We start from the raw sequence: 13172 nt of genomic DNA on the forward strand, positions 1-13172 counted from the left end.
CCGTCCGGGGACGAGGCAGGGACTGTCTCTTATACACATCTAGATGTGTATAAGAGACAGACCCTTGTTGATGTACTAGCCTCTTCAACAATCCGTTGCCAACCCTAGTAGTATCATTAGAAATCTCACTTAAAACTATTCTGCTTTGTGGTTTGTGGTCCCTCATGTGGTCTTCTTCCAAGAAGATATCATTTATCAATACAAACACTTTATTTTTCATTTGGATCAAAGAAGTACCCACCAATCGTTTCTTTGGGGTAGCCTACAAATAGGCATACTTTCGAACAAGGTTCCAACTTTTGAGGATTTGTCATTAGCACATGAGCTGGACATACCCAAATTCTGAAATGACGTAAACTACCTTTACAACCTCTCCATAACTCAAAAGATGTTTCTAAAACACTCTTTGAAGGAACATTGTTCAAGATATAAATAGCAGTGTCCATTGTATATCCCTAAAACGAGTCAGGATGTCGAGCATAACTCATCATAGACCGAATCATGTCTAACAGGGTTCTACTTCTCCTTTTTTATACACCATTCTACTGAGGTATACCAGAGGTTGAAAGTTTGGGACATAATTTAATGTTCTACCAAATAGTTCTGAAATCCTAAGTCAATCTACTCTCTATCACAATCAGATCATAGTGTTTTTATCTTTTTACTTTATAAGTTTTCAACCTCAGTCTTGTACTCCTTAAACTTTTCAAGTGCTTCAGACTTATATTGCATTTGGTAAAGATATCCGTATCATAAATAATCATCTATGAAAGAGATGAAATATTCATACCCTCCTCTTACTTTTACATTCATCGAACCGCAGAGATCTAAATGTATAAGCTCTAAGGTCTCTTTGGCTCTATAATCTTTTCCAGTAAAAGGTCGTTTTGCCATCTTTCCTTTAAGGCATGATTCACATATAGGTAAAGAGTTTTCTTCTAAACCATTTAGAAGTCCACTTTTAACCAATCTCTCAATCCTATTGAGATTATCGTGATCTAATTTTAGATATCAAAGGTGGGCATTTTCTTTAGGAGAATCTTTTGGTCTTTTAGTAGTTGTTGTTGTTAGAACATTTCAGTATTTAGGACATCCTTTGAAACTAACGACCTTGGTATATATAAGTTACTTTCTATTGTAGCAAAGTCTATTTTGATTCCATTATTAAAAATAAACATTTTTTTTTCTAGAGAAGGAGAGAGAATACTTCAGCTTAATCAGATGAGAAACAGAGATTAAGTTCCTCTTGATATTAGGAATTACATATATGTCATCTAATAACATATATCGTTTCTTGTCCAAAAATAACTTAAGCCTGCCTACGACAACAGTTGCAATGGCCTCACCAATACCAACTCGATGAGTCATCTTTTAAGCTTCCAATTGTCTTTAGGAATTAAATCACTGATAGGAAGAACATATGTGATCAGTAGACCCTAAATCAACTATCCAGGTAGAACCATCATTCTCTACAAGCCACAAGTCCAAGACAAGTAAATTAGATTTACTGTCACTGGATCTCTTCCTTTTCTGGAGAGCAGTGAGATCAGCTTGAAAACCCTTATTATAAACTCCAAGTTTTTTCTCAGAGGATGAACCTCTTTGATAAACTTCACTAGAGTAACATTTTTCTCCTTTATCAGTCCTTTGACATTTAATATGGATTGGAGTTCGACTAGGGAGCTGAGTCGATAACAACCCTGTCCTGCTTGAACTGTGAGGACACTCACTCAAATAACTCTTGCATTGATTGTATGATGTGAAGTGTAATGACCATGCTCTCAAATATTTTGGCTAAACCATTAGGTATGCTCGCTAAAATGTGAACTCGGGCCTTATACTTGGCCTTCGTCCACCTTTCGTATGCATCACGAGCACTTTTTGTTACATCAGAGGTTGGGACTGGAGGACATTCCTTAGTCAAGATGAAGTTAAGGTTGTTAACCAAAAAAATAGTTTTAATCAATTCTTTCCAAGTTGTGTAATTCATTTCGATCAATTTTTCAGCTTTAAGAAGGTTTAGTTAGCGCTAGTTCTTTTTGCTTATACAAAAAAAATTAATTATATTAAAAATTTATGCAAAAATTAGTCGTATTTGACTGTACAGTATAATTAATGATGTGAAACAGCTGAATTAATCTTTAACGTCTTTGCTGGTGAAAGCCTTACCCATGTGGATACATTTGTCATTCAACCTCTTATATGGACGATCGACCAAGTTCCAAAGCCATTTTTATATGGCATTTTGCTGGCTCCTACTGTGTTGTATTTTAAATTTTCTGTAGAGAGTAAGGGATAATTTATTATGATTTCTTTAGGCAATTTTCCGACCTTTCTTCTCCAAAGGTTTTGTTATGAATTCAGACTGCGTTTCAACTGATTCTGGAACCGAAAAGGCTGTTTGATTTTTCAATTATCTTCTATGGTGACAAATGTTTGTCTCCTTCAAAATTTCGAAAATATAATCCACTTTTGAAGATGAAAGGAAGAGTTTTGTGGCAGTTTTGTTTATTTCCTGTGTTGTGGAGAATTTGGCAAGAGAAAAAAAAAGGGTACTGATGCCTCAGTGCGGAATATGGCCACTGTCCAAGAAAGGTTTTGATTTATGATGATTTTAGATTCCTAAAATGACGGTAGCATCATCTGCTATCATAAAAGGAAATAAGTATTTTTATTCTGAATATTCATCAAGTTCCCTCCCCCCAAAACCCAACATAAACACAAAGCAAGGACTGCTAAATTCAACTTGGACACGGGCCTTTAGTTTATCATCAAAGATCAGTTGATTAAACCCGTATGATTTACTTCTTGAGATTCCTTCATGATTGCTGCACTTTTTAACCCTTCTAGAGTCTGGATCAATTTGCGAAGAAGTTCCTCAGGATCATCTTTTGGAGACTTGGGCATGAGGTTCTCTGCAACGTCTGCAGGGGTAATTTTGACGCCTCCGATCAATTCTTTAATTTGATCAAATAGCAGATGAGTCTCTAAATTCAAGTAATTTTTTGCAAGCACTTTGAATGCCTGAAAGCTGCAATAAGAAAGCTCAATACGTTTGTCCATCCGACCTGTTCTAATGAGGGCTGGATCGAGCTTCTCCACATAATTGGTTGTAAAAACAATAATTCTTTCCCCACCACAGGCTGACCATATTCCATCAATGAAGTTCAACAATCCCGAGAGAGTGACTTTACTGCTGCTCTCTTCATCTTCTTTCTTCGAGGATTCTTTGTGGGGTTTGATTTACTGGTCAAACAATCCCGAGAGGCTGACCATATTCCATCAATGAAGATCAAGTGAGCAATCAATATCCTCAATCACAATTATTGATTTACTGGTCGTTTCAATCAAAAGCGTTCGAAGTTGTGTGTTGTCCTTCACTGCAGTGAGCTCCAGGTCATAAACATCATAGTTTAGCAGATTGGCCATTGCTGTGATCATGGTTGACTTTCCTGTCCCAGGTGGGCCATAGAAAAGATAACCGCGTTTCCATGCCTTCCCAATTCGAGCATAGAAATCTTTGCTATTGGTGAAGGTCATTAAATCATCTATAATCTCCTACTTTTTGTCTGCCTCCATTGCTATGGTGTCAAATGTTGCAGGGTGCTCAAATGCTACGTGGCTCCACATGGTGTGGCTGTAATACCATCTACCACCAGAACCATTGGTAAAAAGCTTTCTCTGCCTGTTTCTCACTCTGATTTCTTTCCCTTCACCCAAGACATGCTTCAAATATGCTTCTATAATTAAGTTTCTGCTCCTCTTATGAAATGTGAGTGTATAGTGTCTCCTATCAGGATTTGGAAACGAATTGCCAGAATTTGTTGGCGAACCTGTCATGTTTAAAACCCACCATACTTTTACTCCTTGAAATTCAGCGGTCACTTTTTCATGATCATCCATACTCAATACCAAGTTGGTGCTATCGTTTCCTATCTCAGCTTTGAGTCGTGTAGCACTTTTGGATGAATTCTTGCTGAGATATGACTCGACCGCCACGAAAGCTTCACTACGCATGAGGCGTTCGCCAACATATTCATGGACTGAGATCTGGATGTAAGGATGGAAGTAGTTCGTGAGTTTCAGTGAATACTTTTTAAAGAAATGACGAACTGCCTGTGGGCAAGATTGTTGAATCATAGCCTACACAAACATGAAGCTTGCGATGGTTGGACCAGCAGCAGCCCACCACCCTGCCATGGATGCTGCTCCCATCCACATTGTTTTTGTGGTGTTCTGGTGAAGCTGCTCCTGAGCAGAGCTAATGTTCTGTAGACCACTGAAAAGGGAATACATTTGTGAAAGAGTGAGACGGAAAGGCAAATGAGAAAGAGTGGGATGGTGTGTGGACAATGGAAACTAGCATTACTTATAAAGTGAGAAAGGATGCCTGATTGTGATGGCCCCTCATCTTCCAAAACATGCAGTGGATAATTACCCCTACGTTTCTTGTAGTAAGAAATGCGTGGCAGCTGCAGGGGTCCAACTTAGGCTACAAGTTTTGACGAACGTCAAGTGTAGTGTAGAGTTGTGATTTTTCTTTCTTAATCTATTGATTGATTGATTTCTTTTTTCCTTTTTTGTAATGATTATGCAGGCAAAAGGGGTCGCATTTGCATACCCGTGTGACCTGATATTTCAAATTTGGACATATTTGAAAGGAAATGAAGCACACTCTAGGATTAGGCACCGTCCATACTACTTTTACATTTGATTTTGGTCGTAAACTATAAATTAACATTTTTCTTCAATGGACGAACCCAGACAGTTTCATTAGTTTAATTCAAAAGAAAAGTAGTCATAGGATAGTGTGCTTAGAAAGAGAAATTGTTTGTTTATTGGAGAAGGTGGAGGGTGATTTGGTGGATGACGATGGAGTTGTGACATGTACATGATTACGTCAACTTCAGACCGATGGAGATGTGTGATTGTAGTAAAAAATACTTTAGGTGTATTTTTGGTAGCATATATTTTCGTCCATCTCACCTAATTATTCAGTTATTATTTGTCCTTTGGAAAATTCTTTTTATTTTTTTATGAAATATTTTAATTATTTTTTATGTGATGCATAAAAGTAGGTTCATTTAATTATTATCCATTGCACAGAGAATTTTGAGAGATGGCTGTAGAGACGGTGTCAGTGGAATCTTCAAAATTTTGTCCCTATCAGTTGTGATAGATTTAGGAACTCCATGAAGCTTAACTACTTCTTGAATGAACAGATCAGCTACTTGCTTTGTAGTAAATGGGTGTCTCAAGGCCATAAAGTGACCATACTTGCTAAGCCGGTCAACCACTACAAGGATCGAATTGAACCCCCCATCCTTGGGCAGCCCATCAATGAAGTCCATAGTCCATTCCTCCAACGGCAGGTCGAGAATTGGTAACGGATGTTACAGCCCAATTGGTGAGAGTGATTCTGTCTTGTTTCATTAACATACCTCACAGCCCTCTACATACTTTTGGATATCATATTTCATCCCTGGCCAATGAAGCTCCCCATTCATCCTCTTGTATGTTCTTAAAAAATTCAGTGGCCCCCTTAACACGGAATCATGAAAGGTGTGCAGCAATGAAGGAATCAGGGATGAATTTCGTGGAATTACCAACCTCCCCTTGTACAATAGCCTTTAGTTCTTCCATTGGTACGGTGGTTTCCCTTCCGGATCTTCTTTTAGTGTAGCTATAATTCTTGGGAGTTCTTCATCCTCTTCCACTTCCCTCAAGATCACATCTAGGTCCACTACTGTCGAGGAGACTAAACTTTGTAATTCACGAGCTTCTTAAACTCTAGAGAGAGCGTTTGCTACCTTGTTGGACAGTCCTGGTTGATAGAGGATCTCGAAATTGTAGCCTAGAAGCTTAGTTAGCCACTGAGGTTGGACCTGCCTTTGTTCAACGAGAAACTTCATGGCTTTCTGATCAGAGATGACGGTGAACTTCCCTCAAAGTAGATAATGCCTCCATTTTTTAACTGCCAAGACTACGACCATCAGCTCTCTTTCATACACAGACTTGGCTTGCGCTCTTGAGGACAGCTTTTAGCTGAAATATGCTATCGGTTGGTCTCTTTGGGTGAGCACAGCCCCTAACCCTACTCCGGAGGCATCAGTTTCTATGATGAACGGTTGGCTGAAGTCTGGTAAGGCTAAAACAGGACACGATATCATCTGTCTCTTGAGATCCTCGAAGGCTTCGGTGGCTTCCTCACTCCATCTAAAACCATTCTTCTGGAGTAACTTGGTGAGAGGAGCAGCTCAGCTACTATATCTCTTCACAAACCGACGGTAGTACCTTGTTAGACCTAAGAACCCCCACAATTCCGTGATTTTCTTCGGTTGTGGCCAGTTGACCATCGCCTTAATTTTGTCTCCATCCGCTTCTACCCCACTGGAAGAGATTAGATGACCCAAGTACTGAATCCTTTCTTGACAAAAGACACATTTCTTCTGGTTAGCATACAATTTATTATCTCTAAGGATGCTGAACACTATTCCCAAATGAGATTCATGTGTTGATACGTCAGGGCTGTAAACTAGAATGTCATCAAAGAAAACAAGGACAAATCGACGTAAAAACGGTCTAAAAACCTGGTTCATAAGTGACTGGAAGGGCTGGTGCATTTGTGAGATCGAAAGGCATGACAAGAAACTCATAATGTCCCTCATGTGTGCGAAAATCCGTTTTCTCGATATATCCCTCCCTCATTCTGATATGATGATAACCTAATTTGAGGTCTAGTTTGGAGAAAACAGTGGCTCCATGTAGTTCATCCAGTAGTTCCTCTATCACTGGTATAGAGAACTTATCAGCTGCCATGGCTTGGTTTAATTTTCTATAATCCACACAAAATCGCCATCCCCCATCCTTCTTTTTGACTAAAAGCATCGGGCTCGAGTATGGAATTCTGCTAGGTCGAATAAAGCCTGCTTGCATCATCTTTTAAATCAGTCTCTCTATTTCTTCTTTTTGTGCGTACCCATACTTGTATGACCTTACATTAATAGGGTTAGTCCTTTCTTTGATATTAAGGTGGTGATCTACTGATCTCTGGGGGGTAGGGTGGAAGGAAATTCGAAGATGTCCTTATTTTCTTCCAGAAGTACCCGAATCATCAATGGTAATTCAGAATCCCTCTCCTTTTTCTCTTGCCTACTGTCCTCTGTCTCTTGCTCGATTTCAAGTTGCTAGAACTCGACTAAAAATCCCATATCATCATCCTTCCACTGCTTACTCAACATTTTGTAAGACACTTCAGCCTTAGTTAGCAATGGATCCCCTTGTAACATGATATGAGAGCCCTTGGCCTAAAAATTCATGGTTAAAGTTGGCCAGTGTATTCCCATAAACCCTGGAGAGGACAGCCACGGCATGCCTAGAACCACATTCATCTGGCCTAATTCAATAGCTAAGAAGTCTACCTTCACCTTCAGCCCAGGTAAATCGAGTTCCACTCCCCTGCAAATCCCCTTCCCTTCTATTTCACTACCATTTCCGATTACAACCCCAAACCTGGTGTGCTTCTTTGTTGGAATGCCCAGCTCCCTGACCGTGTCTTGGTGGATGAATTTGTGCGTTGCCCCCGAATTAATGAGGACTAGTATTTCCTTTCCCTTGATTTCCCCTTTCAGCTTCATAGTCCCTTTAGCGGAGAAGCCTAGTAAGGATTTCAGTGCTAACTCTGCCTTCTCACCTAGTTCCATATTGTTCAGCTCTAGCTTTTCTTCCTCTACTTCGCCTACCTCCTCCCCTATTTCCTCCTCTTCGTTAGTAATGAATAGCATTAGCTGGCGATTCTCACGAAACTTACACTTATGCTCGAGGGAGTATTTCTCGCTACATTTAAAACAGAGGCCCTTGTCGAGCCTATCCCTGAATTCGGCATCAGACAAGCGCTTGACAGGTGCTTCCTTCTTGGCGGGAAAGGACTTCACAGGTATGGCAACCTATTTCATTGGCAATACTTCATTTTCTTTTGTTTGGGCCTTCACAATCAACTCCTTCTTCCCCTGGTGGGCCTCCTGGCCACTCAGGCCATTAACTCCCAGATCTTTCAGTGCAATTTTGAGGGCCAAGTTCTTATCATTGACCAGTTGAGCTTCCCCCATACAGTCGTCCAATGTCCTTGGGTTACGGCTGATGACTTCAGCTTGTACGGTTGCCTCCAACCCATTCAAGAAAGCATCTCTTAAGACTTCTTTAGATAACTCCGGCAAGGGGGAGGAGTAGGTTACAAACTTCTTGACATAGTCCGAGTAAGTACCTTCTTGTTTGATCTTCATTAAACGCGCACACAAACTTCCTTCTCCCACCTTCCAGTAATGATCGAACAACCGGGTTTTCAATTCTTCCCAAGTGGTGATGGCTCAGCGATTGTTACTCCAATGAAACCAATCTACCTCATCAGGCGCGAAGCTGACGACGGCTACCTTCACTTTCTCGGCATCAATTAACTCATGGATTTCGAAGTAGTGTTCAGCTCAATAAACCCAGGATTCGGGGTTCTCCCCTGTAAACATTGACATTTCCAGACGTTTATACTTCCCCTTGTCTCCTCCGGTTGCGTATCCCACGGTGATGGCTCTGCTTCCCCGATCTTACCCTTCACCTTGGTCATACTATTATCAGCGATCATTGACTCCTCCCTTTTCCTGCTAGAATTACTTTCCCTTACTTCCTCGGTTAATTTTTCTAAGTTTTTGCACAATCCAGTCAGCAACTCACGTATTCCGACCATTTCCTTCTCGGTCGATTCCATCCTTTCTTCAAGTTGTTTTTGAGCCATTCCTCGCGTTTTTCCCAGTGTTACGACTCTGATACCAAGTTGTTACGACTCTCCGATCACCTAACTTTCTCCCCTGCAAATATGAGACTCAACAAGCAATATAAAGGCACACTATTAAGGTTAAAAAGAATTTCCAGACAGCAGTAGAAGAACGAATGACTACTCTTCTCATTCAAGTAATAACTTGCTGGTCAAAATCGATAACATCAGCCAATCTCACAATAAAATAAAATCAGAAAACAAAGAACAAACAAATAGGAACCCTGAACTATCCAAGGCATCTTGGAAGCCCCTCCCTAGGAAAACTTTTTCCTTATTTTTCTACCTGCCTTCCATTCTTTTCCTCTTTCTATTTAAAAATGCAGTTGGGCCACATCAACTGTTTTCATCCCCCACTATCTCTAACCGTATTCTCCCCTTTTCTTCCTATTTTACCCCTCCTTTTATATGTATAAATAATTGGAGGTTTTACAATTATCTAACATTAATTGGATTGTCTATTGCTCTTTAATATAGTAAAGTGTCTGGTTATCTATTAATTGCATCTCTTATTAACTTAGAGAATTCCATACAACATCAAAAGTGGCAAGATTTTCTGAATTGATTTTAAAAATTTGAACCAAATGGAATAGATTGAAAGATTAAAAAAAATTGAAAAACTACAATGACTCAAAAGTAGCTCAAGGTGGGTTATTTCCTTCACAATAGCCTCCAGTCTGGTACATAGATATTTCCTTTTCCTTGCATCTCTTCTAACTACCCTTTATGTGACAGAGATGAAAACCTGTTGGTATGGAGCTTATAAAGAACTGGCATCAAGTTTTTCCATTTCAGGGCAACTATGGTTAGTGCTCTGCTTTCTTTCTGTCCAGCATAGGGCAATGGGCAATGGGTCCTTTTATATAAATCTTACTCAGCTTTTGCTTTTCAAAATGTTATTCGAGAATCAAACGCCAAATCAAATTGAAAATGAAGATGTGCATTAGGAATTCTCTTAATTATTAAGCTATACTACCGAAAAATGATTAACTAACTAATAATAATCTGGACATTTTATTTACTAAGAGAATTCCATACCATTTCTAGACAGGAGCTAAAATATTTCGAGTGGCATGATACATAGACGAATTGTATAGCTTAAATTTTAGTTATCAGCCACCATAAAAGGAAGTGCTAAATTCAACTTGCAGATGAGCCTAACAAACACTAACCATTACCAGAGAGTGCTAAATTCAACTTGAAGACGAGTCTTCAGTTTGTGACTGAACATTAGTTGGGGTTGATTCCGTTGTATTTACTTCTTGAGATTCCTTAACGATTGCTGCTTCTTTTGCCCTTTTCAGAGTATGAATTAATTTGTGAATACGTTTCTCAAGGTCATCTTTTGGAGACTTGGGCATGAGGTTCTCTGCAACATCAGCAGGTGTGATTTCGACATCTTCAATCAGTTCTTTGATTTGATCAAATAGCGGATGAGTTTCAAGATTCAAGTAATTTTTCGCCAGCACAAGGAACGACTCAAATCTGCAATAAGAAAGCTCAATATGTTTATCCATCCGACCAGTTCTGATAAGGGCTGGATCAAGCTTCTCCACATAATTGGTGGTGAAAACGATAAGTCTTTCCCCACCACAGGCTGACCATATTCCATCAATGAAGTTCAACAATCCTGAGAGTGTAACTTTACTGCTGCTCTCATCTTCTTTGTTGGAAGATTCCTTGGAGGGTTTTTCTTTCTCATCATCCTTGGAATTTTCTTCTTTCTTCTTCCTCTGCCCTGTTAAATCGAGCGAGCAATCGATGTCCTCAATCACTATTATTGATTTACTTGTCGTCTCAATTAAAAGCTTCCTAAGCTCCGTGTTGTTTTTCACTGCAGTGAGTTCCAAGTCATAGATGTCATAGTTCAGTAGATTGGCCATTGCAGCAATCATAGTTGACTTCCCTGTTCCCGGTGGACCGTATAGAAGATAGCCGCGTTTCCATGCCTTCCCAATTCGAGCATAAAAATCCTTACTGCAAGTGAAGGTCATCAAATCATCAATGATCTCCTGCTTTTTCTCTGATTCCATTGCTATTGTGTCAAATGTTGCAGGGTGCTGAAATACTATATGACTCCACATAGTATGGCTGTAACTCCATCTTCCACCAGAACCGTTTGTGTAGAGCTTCCTTTGCCTGTTTCTTACCCTAATTTCTTTCCCTTCACTCAACACATACTTCAAATATGGTTCTGTAATCAAACCTCTGTGCTTCTTGTGGAAAGTGAGTGTGTAGTATCTCCTATCAGGATTAGGATAGGAATTATCAGAATTTGTGGTTGAACCTGTTCTGTTTAAAACCCACCATACTTTCACTCCTTGAAATTCGTCAGTCACCTTTTCATGATCATCCATACTGAACACCAAATTGGTGCTATCTTTCCCTATCTCAGCCTTGAGTCGTTTAGCAGTGTTGGATGAATTCTTGCTGAGATATGATTCAATAGCAATGAAAGCTTCACTGCGTTTGAGGCGTTCACCAGCAAATTCATGGACTGAGATCTGTATGTAAGGATGGAAGTAATTCATGAGTCTACGCCAGTACTTTTTAAAGAAACGAAGAACTGCTTGTGGGCAATATTGTTGAATCATAGCCCAAACAAACATGAAGCTTGCAATCGTTGGACCAGCAGCTACCCATGAACCCGCCATTGAAGCTGCCCCCATCCACATCCCTGTAGTTGTGTTGTGGTGAAGCTGCCCCTGAGCTGAGCTGCTTGTGTTGTTTAGACTACTGAAGAGGAGAAACATTCAGTAGAATGAGTGAGATTGATAGAATAAAGTTGAATGTGGCGTGCACAAGCTGAATACTGGGATTTATAAGCTAGTGGACTGTGGACCCATCAACGAAGACTCCAAGCTTGACGGTCATCGGCTATAGCAATTTCTTTTTTCTTTTCTTTTCTTTTCTTTTTTTTTTTTTTTCGTTTTTGCCTCTTTGTTAATCTATTGAGTTTTTTATTTGTAATGACTAAGCAGCGAGGCAATTGGGAGTGGAGTACTGGCACCCATGTCGCCACATATTTGGATGCATTAGAAAGGAAAGGAGGCGCACTCGAGTATTATTGGATACCTAAAATTGAGTTCACCTCAGAAGCTATACTGATAAGTGAAAATAACGGAGAACAGAAAATCTCTATTTATAACCATTTTTTTTTTCTTTTTTCTTTTTCTTTTTTAATTTAAAATTTAGACTTTTTTTTATACCATAGTTTACATTTTTATCAGACCTAGTTGCATAAATAGAATTTAAGCCCAAAATAATAGGATATGTAGTACAAGAATAAAATAATTGCATATATAGATCAAAAAAATGTAAATGACTAAAAAACTCATGCCTAGCCACCATTTTTTTCGCTTCTTCCCGATTTTCTCAAATTAAAAGCTATCACTTATAGCAGTGATGACCACTGATAGGTTCTATCAGCTACTATCGTTGATAGCTTCTATCAATTGCTATCGATGATAGTTGTTATCAGCGATAGCTTTCAATTTTAGAAAAATTAATACAATCTTGAAATATTAACTTTTAATTTGCTATCAATTATTATTAGCTATCATTGATTCACTTTCATCAATTGGAATCAACATTGAAATATTACTACTTAAGACTATTAGTGGCTATCAATGATAGATTTATAAATAGTGATCAGCTTTGAAAGAAGACCAACAACTTTGATTACCATAGTAGTTATCACTAATAATCTTTTATCATGGTTATCCCTGATAGCAGCTATCCGTCATTATCATTGATAGACTTTCATCAATTAGAATCAATCTTGAAATATTAACACTTAAGGCTATTAATGATAGATTTCTATAACTGGTTATCACCTTTGAAAGAAACTCGATATATAGATATCACTTAAGTTTTATTACCGATATCACTAACATCACTCATATTATGGTTATCAGTGATAGCTTCTTTCACTGATAACATCACTAATAAAATGCTATCAACGATCTCACTGATATCATGCTATCACTGATAACGTGCTATCAGTGGTAGCTTCTATCACCGATAACGTGTTATCGGATAACTTCTATCATCGATAACATGCTATTGTATTAGCTCCTATAATTTGTAACATGCTATTAGTAGTAGCTTCTATCAATCATAACCACTGAACACAATTTTGCCCCTTTCTTGTCCTTCCCAAACATTTATAAGTCTCTTTTCGTTTCGATGTTAGCTTCTATCACTGATAAACATTCTATTAGTGATAACTTCTAGGCATTCCACTTACATTTTAGTTTGAGATTCAACTTTATTAATTAAATTCACTAAGTTGGCTATCAATGATAGATTTCTACAAGTGGCTATTAACTATGAAAATATAATCAAA

At 38.7% G+C, this 13172-nt stretch overlaps 1 protein-coding gene and 1 pseudogene across 1 annotated transcript; both read right to left on the minus strand.

Annotated features, from left to right (window-relative positions):
- Positions 1–2652: 2652 nt before the first annotated feature.
- Positions 2653–9569, minus strand: LOC120082941 (annotated as a pseudogene).
- Positions 9570–9815: 246 nt separating this feature from the next.
- Positions 9816–11722, minus strand: LOC120082940 (AAA-ATPase At3g28580-like). The gene has a single exon (XM_039038375.1). It carries the CDS (start codon positions 11575–11577, stop codon positions 10018–10020), a length of 1560 nt encoding a protein of 519 aa, XP_038894303.1. The 5' UTR covers positions 11578–11722; the 3' UTR covers positions 9816–10017.
- Between the last annotated feature and the right edge of the window lie 1450 nt (positions 11723–13172).

This window comes from Benincasa hispida, chromosome 8 (assembly GCF_009727055.1).
Source record: "Benincasa hispida cultivar B227 chromosome 8, ASM972705v1, whole genome shotgun sequence".
NCBI lineage: Eukaryota > Viridiplantae > Streptophyta > Magnoliopsida > Cucurbitales > Cucurbitaceae > Benincasa > Benincasa hispida.